This window comes from Molothrus aeneus, chromosome 2 (assembly GCF_037042795.1).
Source record: "Molothrus aeneus isolate 106 chromosome 2, BPBGC_Maene_1.0, whole genome shotgun sequence".
NCBI classification, from domain to species: domain Eukaryota; kingdom Metazoa; phylum Chordata; class Aves; order Passeriformes; family Icteridae; genus Molothrus; species Molothrus aeneus.
Window position 1 is genome coordinate 84216286 of NC_089647.1, and position 13947 is coordinate 84230232.

Consider the following 13947-nt stretch of genomic DNA (forward strand, 5'->3'; position numbering starts at 1 on the left):
TTCTAGACTCTTTTATTTCTTTCTCAACAATAATTTTAACTTGTGTTGGAATAATATTTAAACAGATTAATAGTGAAAGCTGGTAATTAGATTCAGTCTTTTGTAGTGTGATTTTCATTAATTACATGCTTACTTTAGCCGAGTTATTTTACACAATCTGTGATCTTTCAGACATAGGGGATTGAATAACTACAGTTGAGTTCTTGGAGAAATAAAGCACATTTTCAAGGCACACTTGCTGAACAAGCCCCTACTAAGAATGAGATGGATCACCTCCTGGGCATGCATCTTCTTTCCGTGGGAGGTGAAGGGAAGCCAACAGGACGAGGATTTTTGATCCTTAAGTTAGGGAAGATGAATTGCTTTCCTTCTTGGGTCACCTACTGGCAGATGTAAGAAACTGGTGCTGAAGTCCCTTCTCTACCTGGATATTAGAGATGAGACTTCCTAGCAGCATTTCCACAGTCAAGGCTTTAGTTGCTTAATTTCTTAAATTTGTTTTATTTGGTTTTTGGTTTTTTTTGTGGGTTGGTTTGTTTTTTTTAATAGCAAAGTAATTAACCATCCTCTAGTCGGAAAAAACCCTCAAGCAAGCCAAGAAAAGAATTGTGGACATGAGGTTTTATCCTTTCCCTACCTCCTATTTAATAGTAAGGAGATGCTTGGAGGAGTCTGTGGTCATCTTTATCATCATTCTTATCCTTTGTTGCAGATTGTTCACAGGACCCTTGCAGCCATGCTGGGTGCTTTGGCCGCTTTAGCCGCCTTAGCTATTGTTGGGGAGGTAAGTTACCAAACTGTAAGTGCTCCCTTTGTCTCTGGCTATGGTGTCAGGTGTCATTAATCTCCATATTTGCCCAGTTCTTACTGAGCACATGGCAAAGCAGTGTTTTTTTTAAGGAAGAGAAATGGTAGGACAGAAACTGGGGTGGAAAAGAGGTCAGACTAATGTGTAGACAAGGGGAGTACAGAAACATCAGCTGATACTTTTTTATTCTGATTTGCAGGAAGCTGACTGCAACCATTTTCAGCTTAATCCAGTGTTAGCTTAACACTATTATTTTCAGTAATGTTAGGCTACCAAGCAAGCCTAAATGGAAATACACTTTATACTACCCTAAATAATTACATCTCATGCCTGTATGTTCCAGCCCCTTTGTTTCACCTGCTGCTTACTCTTCGTTGATATATAGTCAAACATCAGATTGATTTTCTCGGTTGTTCTCATAACCACATCATTACTATGTTCCCTTTAATACCATCCAGTTTGTTCACAGGTGAATTGGTATGCTTTTGTTCTTTTACCAAAAAGGGAACTGCAGTGTACCATGTAATTTGGTTATCTTTTATTTCTGTAATGTTAAGTAAGGAACAACTAGACCAACCAATAGCCTGATAATGACTGACTTAGGATACCAGCAGTACTTTGAATTAGTAATAATAATAATAGTAGTAATGGCAATAATAAAGAGTCCTTTTTATGTAGCTTGTAGGAACACTTATTAATTTCCATCACATTTATTTAAATGGTTCATAAATTAAGTGGAGTTTATAAGTCATAGCTAATCACAAGTTAGGTGGCATTCACTTGTAATTGTATTTTTTGATTGCAGAGGCCAAGTATGGTCAAAGTGGTCGAGTGGATTGACTATGAGACACTGGCATTATTGTTTGGAATGGTAACTAAAATGTATCTTTTGCTCTAAATGTGCCAAAATAATCACGTTCAGTACAGAGATGTTTCCTTTTAGAACACTTTGTTGATTGTACTTTACTCAGACAACTTATGACGAACATTTGTGTCTTAAGGAATTTACCAAAAAGGATGAGGCTCAGACCTCTGAAAGAGTCTTTTGAAATGTTGATCCTTTAATTTTTTTTTTAATCTGTGAAATTGTATTGACAACATGTTAAAAACATCTTTGGGATTTATAAACAGAAAGACCTGTTTAAGGGTCAAGTATTATCACTCTCATTTTTCTTTTTAATTTTGTTTATTCGAAGCCTTCCTCAAACACACTCTGCTGGAAGAGTTGTTTCCTGTCTCACTGTTTTGTCTGAAGCTACGAAAAAGCAAGCCAGAAATGGAGAAGTAATATCTGATGAGATTTTAATCATATATTATTTTAATCACTTTGCCTGGAGCTATTTGTGGTAAAAAACATTGTCTAAGTGCTATTAGACTATAACACAAAATATACAATACACAGAGACAAAATTACAATTATCTGTTTCCATTCTGAGCTTTTCTTATTTCCTGACACTGGTCCTTGCTCCTTGCATTCTCCACAGAAAAAGAAAGCAAAAAAAAAATTACGTTTAGAGCAAAGACAGAAGGACAGGAGACCTCCCAGATGTGGGAAAATGCAAGCATTTCTTGAAGCCATTATCTTCTGTGCTCTGTAGAGTATTAATGCAGAGAGCAAACACACTTATTGGTTCTTCTTGATTAATGATGTAAGAGAGATACTTTGAGTACTTAATGTATGATGCCCACTTAGTCACTACAAATGAAATTCAACTAGACTCATATGACATTTACAGACTGCTTATGTTGAGAAGTATATTTCACCATACGATGTATTAACTAGAGATATCTGACAGCTGTAGTGGATAGTCTAATATAAGGGTGATTAGATTCTCAAAGTTGTGTCAGATAAGAAGTCCATTTGTCAGTATCACAAACTGCTTTGCTTTAGTTTTGAGTAATAATTCAATTACTTTTATATATCAGTTCCAAGTGATTATATTTTTCCCCATCTTTTGGCAGATGGTTTTGGTGGCCATATTTTCAGAGACTGGATTCTTTGACTACTGTGCAGTAAAGGTGGGTTTATTTGGTACTAGATTTATCAAGTTAGTATTTATTCAAATCTGTCACACCAAGCACAATTGTAAAGAACCCTTCTAAGGTCAGCATATACTTATCATATTAGAAATTACAGTGGTCATGTTGCAATACTGGAAAAATCCTTTTGGATGAAAGGAAGCCCTTAATGCAATTCTATTTATACAGGAGAATGTTAAAGGTCCCCAGTAGGGTACACAAGCATTTGGACACTATTAAGCTGAATATTTCACTGATTTCCCCAGGACTGCAGTTCTGCTGTAGCTGAACTCTATTTATGGCTGGCAGTGGGGCAGGAACTATCATTAACTGTATGACCACATATGAAAAGTGGTCACAGACCTCTTCACAGTAGCAGAACAAAAGTTTACATGAAAAGTGTAATTCATAGAATCACAACCATAGAATTAGAGAACGGTTTGGGTAGGAAGAAACCTTAATAATCTTGTTCCAATCCCCCTGCCATGGGCAAGGACACTTTCCACTAGAGCAGGTTTCTTGAAACTCCATCCAGCCTGGACTTGAACACTTCTAGGGATGGGGCATCCAAAGCTTCTCTGGGTAACCTGTTGTAGTCTCACCATCCTCACAGTAAAGAATTTCTGATATCTAATCTAAGCCTATTCTCTCTGTTTAAAGCCAATCCCTCTTGTCCTATCACTACACACCCTTGCCCAGAGTCTCCCCCCCAGCTGTCTAATTGCCCCTCTTTAGGTGCTGGAAAGTGACCCTGGAGCCTTCTCTTTGCCAGGATGAATAATGCAGATCTCTTCCAGCCTGTTCTCATAGGAGAGGTGCTCCAGTGCTTTGATCATGTTTGTGGCCCTCCTCTGGACTCACTCCAGCAGTGCTGCTCTGAGGATGGGCAATGTGTCCCAGGTGTGGAGAGGAAGGGAGGTCTAAACCCTGTTAATCCACCTGGGCATGCAGGCAGAAGATGGAGGCTCAGCCCTTCTCCTGCCACTGACCCTCTTCATGACTGGTAGCAGAATGTGGTGTTTCTTCAGACTTGTTTCTTTGTTTGTGTGATGGGATTGTTTGCCCACTTCCATGAATTATTTTCTTGCCAAATTATTTAGTATTGGAGAGGGTGCTGTTGGAGTAATAGTAAAGGAATAGTAAATGCTCTGAGCTCGTTGTTGCTCAACTTTGATCAAGTTGCTTTATCTACAATTTTTTGAAATCTAAGCTGGAGTGATGTAGTCCATTAATTCTGCTTCTGTTTGTTTTTCCTAGGCTTATCGGTTCTCTCGAGGCAAGGTGTGGGCCATGATTACGCTTCTGTGCCTTATTGCTGCAATTCTTTCTGCATTTTTGGACAATGTTACGACTATGCTGCTCTTTACTCCAGTAACCATAAGGTATTTTATTGTTATGGACTTGGACTTGGTCTTTTATAGCCAGCAATCAGTAGTAGACATGCCTGCAAAATATTTGTTTGGAGGTTTTCTTCATCATTTAAATGGAAATTAGAACTTCAAATACTCTTATTGTAGTAGAATAAAAAGCTAGCACTTTCAGAGGAATGGCTTGTCTTTTGCCTTTGCATTAATATTGAGAACATATCTGAAAACTGTGAACACTGCCTTGGCAGCTAACTGTTCTGGTTTGTCTTCATATTTCAACGGCAATAGCATATTGCACCAAATGATCCCTAGTAGATGATTTTTTTTTTCCTGTAAAGCAGGCAGAATTTTTAAATTAAAGCTGCTTTATTCATTGTGGCTGATATTTATATACAATTTTAGATAGTAATTTATGTATTAGTGAAGTTGTTATCACTTCTAATATTAGTGACAAATTTTTAAAAAGTCCATATTTCATCTAACAGCTTTTTCTTGAATATGAAAATCTGAATTTTATTCCTGTTGGTGATCATGTCGTTGGGATGGCTACTGGTTAATTGCACAGTTTGAGATTAGATATTTGGAACTTTGAGCAGACAACCATGAATTTAATTACTTCAGATTTCTGTAAATTAATAACATGTTTATGCAACTACATTTAATCAGTGTGGGATTATGAATTACTGTTTAACCTGAATTTAACCTGTGTCTGGTCAGGCAAATCTGTTTAATCCAGTTCAGTTTTGGAAAGATCTAGTGTATTTTAGAAATGATCCTGAGAGATGTAATGCTTGCAGTCATTGTCACATTAAAGTACACAAAATTCTATTAAGATATGCCCCCTCTTTTAAAATGCAGTGTAAAGCAGTAAAAACCAATTTTGCAAGTGAAATTTATTCTAGACTGGAAGCAGCTGGTGAATGAAAGCTCCATTTGTCTTCTGTCCGATTATATTTTAAAGAGATGGCTTTGCCGTACCCTAATCAATAATTGCATTTCTAGCAGTAAGCAGCACTGGAGCTATTAAACACCAAGTTTTCTTTAGCTGTGTTACAGAATATTTTGGATAAATATAATTTGGGAATTGACTGAAATCCAGAAGTCAATGTAGCATAAAAAGCTTTTCACAGTCAGAACTACGGTAACATTTATTCTGTTTTCAAAGAATCCCAGAATAGCCCAGGTTGAAGGGACCTCGAAAGGCCATCTGTTCCAACCTTTCATGGGAAAGGAAAACTAGATGAGATTATCTGGCTCTCTCTTCAATTACATCTTGAAAACCACCAGTGATGGGGGCTCTACCACATCCCTGGGGAGATTTTTCCAGTAGTTAACTGTTTTCACCATAAATTGTTTTTCTTATGTTAAGGTGAAATCTCTCCCTTGTACTTGTTGCCTCTTGTCTTCTCCATGTGGATTTTTGTGAAGGGAGAGCACCTGTCTTTGTAGCCACCTTTAAGTAATGGACTTTTGTACTAAGTATATACTGAGTCCTTTTGTTTTATACTAAATGAGCTTGTAACACTGAAGAAGGGAAACTCAGTATGTGGGAAACATTTGTATTTGAATCACTATCAAAACTAAAATAAAATTTTATCTCACCTACTAAAACCAAATAATTGCCTACTTCAAAAAGCTTCATGCTGGGGGTCATTTTCTTTTTTATCTTACTGCCATTGTCTACAGCTTCACTGTGTGTTGCACTGTGCAGTCTCCATTGCCATGGAGATAAAGCTTGCAGAAAATCGTACTGACTCTGCGAACATTAGGGTTTATATTTCCTGTGAAAAGGCCTAAAACATGATACTTGTTTCACTCTGCATTTTGTAGTAACCTGCTAAAAAAAGCAATAACTACCTCCTTTTAGCTGTTGCTTATTTTAAAAATACTTTGTTATTGGTAAATGGAAAAGGCTAATGTTTTTACACATGAGGAGTTATATAACCAGGATAAGTAAACTGAAGAACTGTGATCCTGCCATCTAGCTAAGATGTTCTGATGGATTTACACTTTGGGCTTAGCCTTTTCTTACTTTAGTATTCTCTTTTTAAAATACCACCAGGCCCATCAAAAAGAAAGAATCACTAAAGAAAAGTTTAGCTTATATTTGGAAATACTGGGAAATCAAGGAGAAATTGAGTCAAAATTGCATGTACAATTGTGGTCTTGTACCACAATTGATACATTTGAACCAGTAGCACTACAAAGTACCCTTTAACTGAATGATTTCATGCTGCTGAGGAAATAGTGTCTTTTTTGCACAGTTATTATTTTCCAGAGTTTTTATGTACTGACATATATGCCATCTGAGAATGCTTTTTCTGAGTTTTAAATTGACACTCTTGGTGATAGTGTAAGTGAATCAGGTTAAGCTTTTTTGCAATAGTCTTTTCTCTTTGAAATATAGGTTTTGATAACACTGACTTAGAAAGCATTCTTCCTGCACACTCTTTCCCCCATCTACTATGAGATATAGGGGACAATAATTTAAGTGTGGCCTCCATCTTTACATTCTGGAGCAACCTTTTGATAGGTTGAGAGGAGGAAAGCAGTTGTTTCTTACTCGAAAGTGCTTAGGTGTGACTTGAACTTTCAGCTTTTATTCGCAGAGCCCAAGTTTAAAATCGAACACGTACTTCAGGACAGAGCAGATTACGCAGGTGTGAGCGTAAACATAATTTGTGAGTTGGAGTAATCTGTGTGAAGATTACTCTGCGTAAGTAGGCTCTGAGTTCAAACAGATCATGAGGTTACTGAGTCAACCCCTGTGTTTGTCAGAGCACTTTAAGGTGCTTCTTATTAAAGAAGCAAGTTACTTTTTCTTATCAAAGCGTCATCCCACCAAAGAAGTATTAAATATATTTGAACTGCTAAAAAGATTTTGAGAATTTTTTAACCATAAGGAATGTGTATTTTCTGGTCTGGTTTCATCCCAAATAGAAATACTCATGATCAAGCTTTAGAGAAGGAGGAAAATAGGAACAGAACAAACTGAATAAACTAGCCTGAAAGCTGAAGTCTCTAATAGATGATTCATGGCTAATAGGCAGCCTGCACAATCCTCTACCACTGCTTCCTATAAGAAAGTTAATCACTGTTGCTGAGTGCAGAGCTTGTGGTTGACCAGAATAGGTTTCCACAGGTCAGTGCAGCTTAAGGACCATGGCTTCAGAAGCTGTATCACACTGAAAATTTGAAATGCTATTTTCTGTGAAGTCCAATTCTTGTAAAAGTTGACTACTTTTAATTATAAGCAGCAATTTTATTGACATTAATAACTGCATTTTAAATGTAAAGAAAATCTATCAATTTTCATTTACGTTGTTATAATTACTCTAGCACAATAAATGCTTTAACATACCATTTATTGACACATTATGTTTAAAATCTTACCATTTGTCTGTGAAATGACTGCATTTTGTAATGTTTGTGCATTTTAATATTTAAGGTAATTTATCCATGGGATAAGAAGTTAATTTCATTATCTTTACACTGCAGGCTCTGTGAAGTACTTAATCTTGATCCTAGGCACGTCCTGATTGCGGAAGTAATCTTCACAAATATTGGGGGGGCTGCCACTGCTGTTGGGGATCCTCCAAATGTGATTATTGTTTCAAAGCAGGAGCTGAGGAGGAGGGTATGTACTGCGGTTGTTTGGCTACTAAAATTAAGTTGTGGTGTTGATATATGCAATGTTGATCCTTCTCTTCACCCAGACAACCATATAAACAGAACATAATTGACTTTTTTTTGCCATGCTACTTCTTTTTTAATAGGATTATAAGACAGAAGAGAGTGATCTTTTGAGGACAAAATAGTGATGAAGAATAGACTTTTTGATCTGGACTGAGAATACCAGTTTCCTTTTTTTGTTGTTGGTGAGGATTTCCTTATTAATGGCAAAGCAAGGAAAGAAGCAGAAAATGGGGGGCTGCAGACAGGGCAACAAGTTGCAAAAAACCAAAAATATGAAAATGAAGATGAAAATCCATCCATTTTTTCAGTATAGGTTTTCTCTCAAAAGTTAAATATGAGATAACTTGACATTTTACAGAGAAGTTGCTTTGCCCCTGTAGAGCCATGACACACTTGAGGCACTTTATGCTTCAAGCACAGCCCAAGGGGATTTGGGGTGTGAGAGGCGGGTGGGTGCTTCTCCCATGCAGCACAGGCTGCAGCTGGCTCCCACCTCCTGACAACATTTTGCTACCTCCAGGCTGCAGAGACAGATTTTAGCTTCCAACTCTTGGCTCTCCTATTGTTTGCTGGGTGCCTGGTGCCAAAGGGAAAACTATGGTGCTGGGTGGGACTGCATGACATGAATGATACAGCAGGAGCATCACAGTCCCACCATTTCTTCCCACCCACATGGGTCTCTCTGCCCTATGGAGTGGCTGTGGCACTGCAGACAAGTGTTTGCAGCCCTCAGCATCGGCATGGAGCTGAGTTTGCTGAGTTTTCTGTGCTTTCAGCTATCCCTGCTACCCCTGAACATGAGGGCATCAAGTCTTCCTCCTGCCTCTGGCACTGCCTGCCACTCCCTTTCCCTGGTGTGTTGGGGGGCAGCAGGGAGACAATCATCTCAGGATGCAAGGGGCAGCCCCTCCTGGCATGGGGCAGATCTGCCCTTCTTCTCACCAACATGCAGCACCATGGAATGGGCAGTAATGTATGTAATGGGCACATCTGTAAGGACACCAGGGATGAGCTTTCTGTTTTGGCCTGGTGTCATAACCCACCCCACCCCCCCAAAAAAAAATTATAGAGAAATTTAGTGTTCATTGTGCTAGTGTAAAAACAACTGTGCAAGTGGATGAGGGAATTGTAGTACAAAATCCTGAGTTTATGTTTTGGGGTTTTTTTGCATTTGGAGTGACTTATGTTTCTATTGCTCTGTGAAAGAAAGATCTCTTCTAATTAATTGAATGCACTCAAATTAATTAAGTACTGTCCAGGTTGTGAAAGGTCTTTGAAAGTTTGTAGTGTTTAATAAACTGAATGTTTGCCATCAAAATGTTTGAAATGTCCTGCAGTTGGCTAGTTTGGATGACGACTTTGAAGACTGTAATATTTATTGTTAGCTGAGAACTTGCTAGCTAAGTTTTAAATTTTAGATGTGAAATCTGTGCACCTATTTAAAACTTCTGATCTAAAAGAGAATAATTAGCACTTCCATGCAGGTAATTTTCCTAAATACTCAGAAACTCATAATTTCTGTAGAACCTTTAGAAGTGGCTATAAACATGGGAGATAATTAAGCAATTGCAATTGAAAAGAAACCATGTTACATTTTTCTTGTTTGAGCTATTGATATTTTTAGGAGAACTCAGATGTATAAATACCCTGGCAAATATGATATTATAGCAAATTCTGTATCTGAAACAAGCACAAAAATCTTTCCAGATGTTTTTAGTCTGGATTATTTTCAGATCTTCTGCTTCATCACAGAAATAAGAATGCAGTGAAATAGATTAGGTTCAACACAGGGTCACAGAATTTGCACTGCTTCTTTTCTATATTCTCAGTTGTTATATCTATGTATATAAATAAAAGAGGGTCAAACACCTATCCTTGGTCCTGAGGCACAGTATCATGGTCTGGGGTATGTCCTCACTGCTTAGGGCTCACCCCTTCTAAAGGAGATTTGCCTGGGAGTTTGCTGGCCAGGGTAACTGGAAAAAGCCAAGAGAGAGGTCAGAGAGGGAGCTGGACCATCTGGCCTCTTACAGTCTGAGCTGTTGAACTAATAGCTGCATTCCTAATTTTGTCCACCTGCTCCAGCATGCTCTCTTTTGATCAGAAGGAGAAATGTAGACATTGCTGTCTTGTTTCTGAAACTGCTTCTAGTAAAAGGTGCTGTGCAGAAGAGTAACATGAGCTAGCACAGTTCTGTGTCTAAAATGCATGGGGAGCCTACTACATTAGTACCAAGTAAAATTTATTTTATTCCTTTTTTTTTTAACTCTTTCAGAGGTAGAAGTTCTTGAATGCATTAATGACATCTTAGAAACATTCCTCCATGTAGTATATGTTATAGTTTCTATTATGGTGTTTTCTATAGAAAATACTTGGTTTCTACCTCTTCTTAGCATTATGGTCATGTTTTTGGACATTCTAGAAATTCTAGAAAATTTTTCTACTTGATATTTTTGTTGAAATTCTTCTTTTCATTCTCTTCTCAGTGTCATTTTTGCACAGTAAGTACAGGAGTACTTGGACAACTGCCCCTGCAGGAAGTTGAATAGTGAACTGTCCTATGTAGATGATTTGGTTTTCTACTTTATTTAGGTGCTATCATGAGGAGAATTTTACCAGTCTTCCTGAACTTTTACTGCTGCACATCAACCTCTAAAAGTATTCAAGTAAAATATTATGCAAGTTTACACTTTTGTAGGAAACCTTAGCTTTTATATCAATATGAAATGAAATGCAGCCTTGTTACTTTGGGTGCTGTTATCTGGTTACAGTGTTAGAAATGCTTTACTTTCTGTTTACTGTGGTGCTGGAGAGACTTTTCTCCCTAGTTTCTGGGGAAAACTAACATAATATTAAAAATATTTTATTTAAACCATGTTTGAATAAATAAGATTTTTGTAACATTTTGCTCATTAAAATGTAGCAGTAAGTCTTTTTACTTGTCTTGAGATGCAAATTAATGTCAAAAGGATATTTTCTTTTTAGCTGTTGTTAATTTATAATCCTGACATATTCCCTACCATCATGACTGGAATCAGTGGAACATTTGCATAATAGGAGAGGAAGATTTGTTGTGTTCTTGGCTGCTCTTAGTTGAAGTCGGAAGAATTTTCCCAAAACAGCATTTATGTTTTGATTTCAGGATAAGAGCAAATGGAAAACTTGTTTAGTGAATAGAAAACATTTTTTAATGTTTTATTATCTTCAGAGGGCTGCTACAGAATGCCCACTGTTAACAAAACTATATTTTTATTTTGAAGAAATATGGGCTTCAGACTTCAGGAACTCCATGTGTGTATGCACGATAGAGCATGAACCAGTTGGATATGGTCCTTGCTCTCAGAAGAATTGAACAGAAAATCTTCTGTATTTGGGAACTTCATGAACTTCTACAAACACACCTTTGAGATCAGAAGTTGCTGTGCTCTAAGCACAGGGTGTGATTTCCAGTTCTTTAAAGAATGGATGGCAAATAGGTCTCCAGAGCAAAATGATGCTGTGAACAAAATGATAGTGAACATGTGCACTGGTGTGTCTAAGCTAAATCTGAATAAAAGAAGTAATGATTAAAGCAAAGGCAGTTTTAGCAAATGCTAGCCACTGGGTTATATCCTTTTATTTACTGTTTTGTTAGCATGTGATAAAGCTTGTGCTGTTAATCTGATGTCTGATGAGGATTTGGGGGTTTCAGCATACCACTCAGAATTATTCCTGCCATTTAACAGGAATTTCCTGGGAAACTGACAGACATCAGGTTTTGCCTGTGCTGCCTTTTAGAGACTTTCAGCCTTCCTGATGGAATTTAGCATGATGTGATATTAGCTGGTTATATTTAATGAGAAATTATGGTACCAAAAATTTATGAATGAAAGTAGGTACTTCTGAAAAAAAAAGAGAAGAAAAAATCCTATTTATGAAGCTTTACAGATATTTCAAGTACTGGTAAAATGGATTCCCATAGTTTAGTAGGCTATTTTTGTTGAGTTTGCTGGATACAAGCTTGTTAAAACTTTTAATCAATTTGTAAAACTCTACCCCTTCTGTTGATGTTTGATTGATTCCTTTTCTCAAGAGAAAATTACACTTATTAGTGTAATTAAAGTGTGTGAACTAAAATGTATGGGCTTACCTCTGATTTCAGAATTTTTGCCATCTATGTATGTAGTAATCATTAAATAGCATAATGTAACACAAAAAGGAGGTTTATCAGTGTCTCAAATAAACATTATCTTCATGTAACTGTGTTAGACCATCAGTGATTTCTGGCTCAGTGACATCATGAGCAGCTCCCATGAGAGACAATGCAGATCTTAGTCACTCAGCTAGAAGGGATGTTTAAGCCAGTGTAGAAATAATAAATTACTCTTGCTCTTCTTCATTTTATCAGTTTTAACATATTAAGTAAAGGGCATTCTGGCTAGAAACAGTACTTGCTGCTCCCCAGATTGCTGCACATAGCTATAATTTTTGCTTTCTCATTGCTCTAAATAGGTAGATTCCTTGTGGAAAGGTCTGAATTACTAGAATTTAATTTCACATCTCCAGAAGCAATGAAAAAAATAATAACCAAGATGATAAGAAGCTAGAATTTTAGGAAAACAATATGATGCTTCCTCCTAATATGAAATTGATATATTTGACTTTGCATTTTAAACTATAAACCAAGTAAAGATTCCCACTCTGTTTCAGCTCTGAATCTGTAGGCAGTAGAATCTTTAGGCTGTTGTCTTGCTAAAACAAAATCTTTAGATTTTCTTCTGACTGGGGAGCAGAAAGAATTTGACACAATCATCATAGCTTCAAGTAAGGGACATTTGAAGCGTGTTTTGCATTTATCTCATAGATTGAAATCTCCTGGAAGAAAAATATTTCTTGCCTATTGTGCATGTCAATTCTATTCCGGTCTATTGTGCAGGAAAAGAAAATCTTTGTGAAAATGCCTTTTTGTTGTATGCAGGAGACATGGGGAGCACTTTAATGCTTTTTTACAATGCTGAATCCTGGCTGCAGCAGTGCAGAAGACTCAGGAAGTATAAAATGTGCTATCCACAGCCAAAAAGGGTATGAATGTAGGCTCTGTGGAGATGTTGTGTGTCCTTTCTGGGGTGTGGAAAAAGGAACAGGGGCAACTGATGAAGCAACTGTGCCATGACCTATCCACTGCTGCATCCATGGTGTCTGTGGTACAGTGAAAGCCTTTTAGCCTTTTAAAGTTCCCCAAGAGGCTGCCAGCTGGCTACCAGGTATCTGACAATACTTGGTGTGACATCAGCCTTCCTTTTCCCTGAAAACAAATTCCTTGTGTTGCAGAGAGGCTGGGGCTAAGCACCCAGCCCAAAGCATCAGGAAGGGCAGCTGTCTGTATTTCACTGTATTTCAGCCTTTCTGATGTCAGCCATAAAAGGTAGTGCATTTGGTAGCCCTCAGCCTCCATGGCTACAGGGCATCCGCTGTCCAAGGCATCAGGATTCATTTCCACTCACTGTCTCTTGTGGATCAAGGCAAGGAGGTAATGGGGAGGAAAGCTGGGAGCAAGGGATGGGAAGAGAGGTGAATCCAGTCTTGCATTATCACTGACAATCCTGTCATGCAAGCTCTGTCCTGAAATAGGCACACTCCATGCTAGAAAACAATTTGTTTCAGCTGAATTGGAAAGCTGTTATGCAGTAGGAGCAGAGCAGCATGTTTTCTTTTTCACCAGGGATCTCAGAAATATGAAAGATCAATGTGCTGATATTATGAACTTTAACAAAGTCCTGAATCTCAGCCCAGCTACTCCCTCTGAAAAGTTTGGATAAGCTCTTGGATAGGATGCCAAAAAATCTAGCAGATATTTTTTTTTCTTCTTCTTGTGATGGTGTCTGCAAATCACTTTCAAGGCTTATCTACGTCAGCTCTTATGTCATGAAGCTGTGTTAATCCTGTTTTTTTTTTTTCAGGGTACTGTGATCTCTATCTCATTTCAATTCCTTTCAGCTATGAGTCAGACCTGAGACCTCCTTCTTACCCTCAGCATTTTAGTTTGTCTTCTAGGTTGAGGTGATTCTCTTCATCAAG

At 37.6% G+C, this 13947-nt stretch overlaps 1 protein-coding gene across 1 annotated transcript in view; it reads left to right on the forward strand.

Moving 5' to 3' along the window:
• The window catches only part of OCA2 (OCA2 melanosomal transmembrane protein), a 159409-nt gene that overhangs the window by 50751 nt on the left and 94711 nt on the right, over positions 1–13947 (forward strand). Inside the window, exons 9-13 of the mRNA XM_066571574.1 lie at positions 713–784; positions 1614–1679; positions 2771–2827; positions 4085–4209; positions 7693–7831. Coding sequence (XP_066427671.1) covers positions 713–784; positions 1614–1679; positions 2771–2827; positions 4085–4209; positions 7693–7831 — 459 coding nt within the window. The remainder of the gene's footprint in view (positions 1–712; positions 785–1613; positions 1680–2770; positions 2828–4084; positions 4210–7692; positions 7832–13947) is intronic.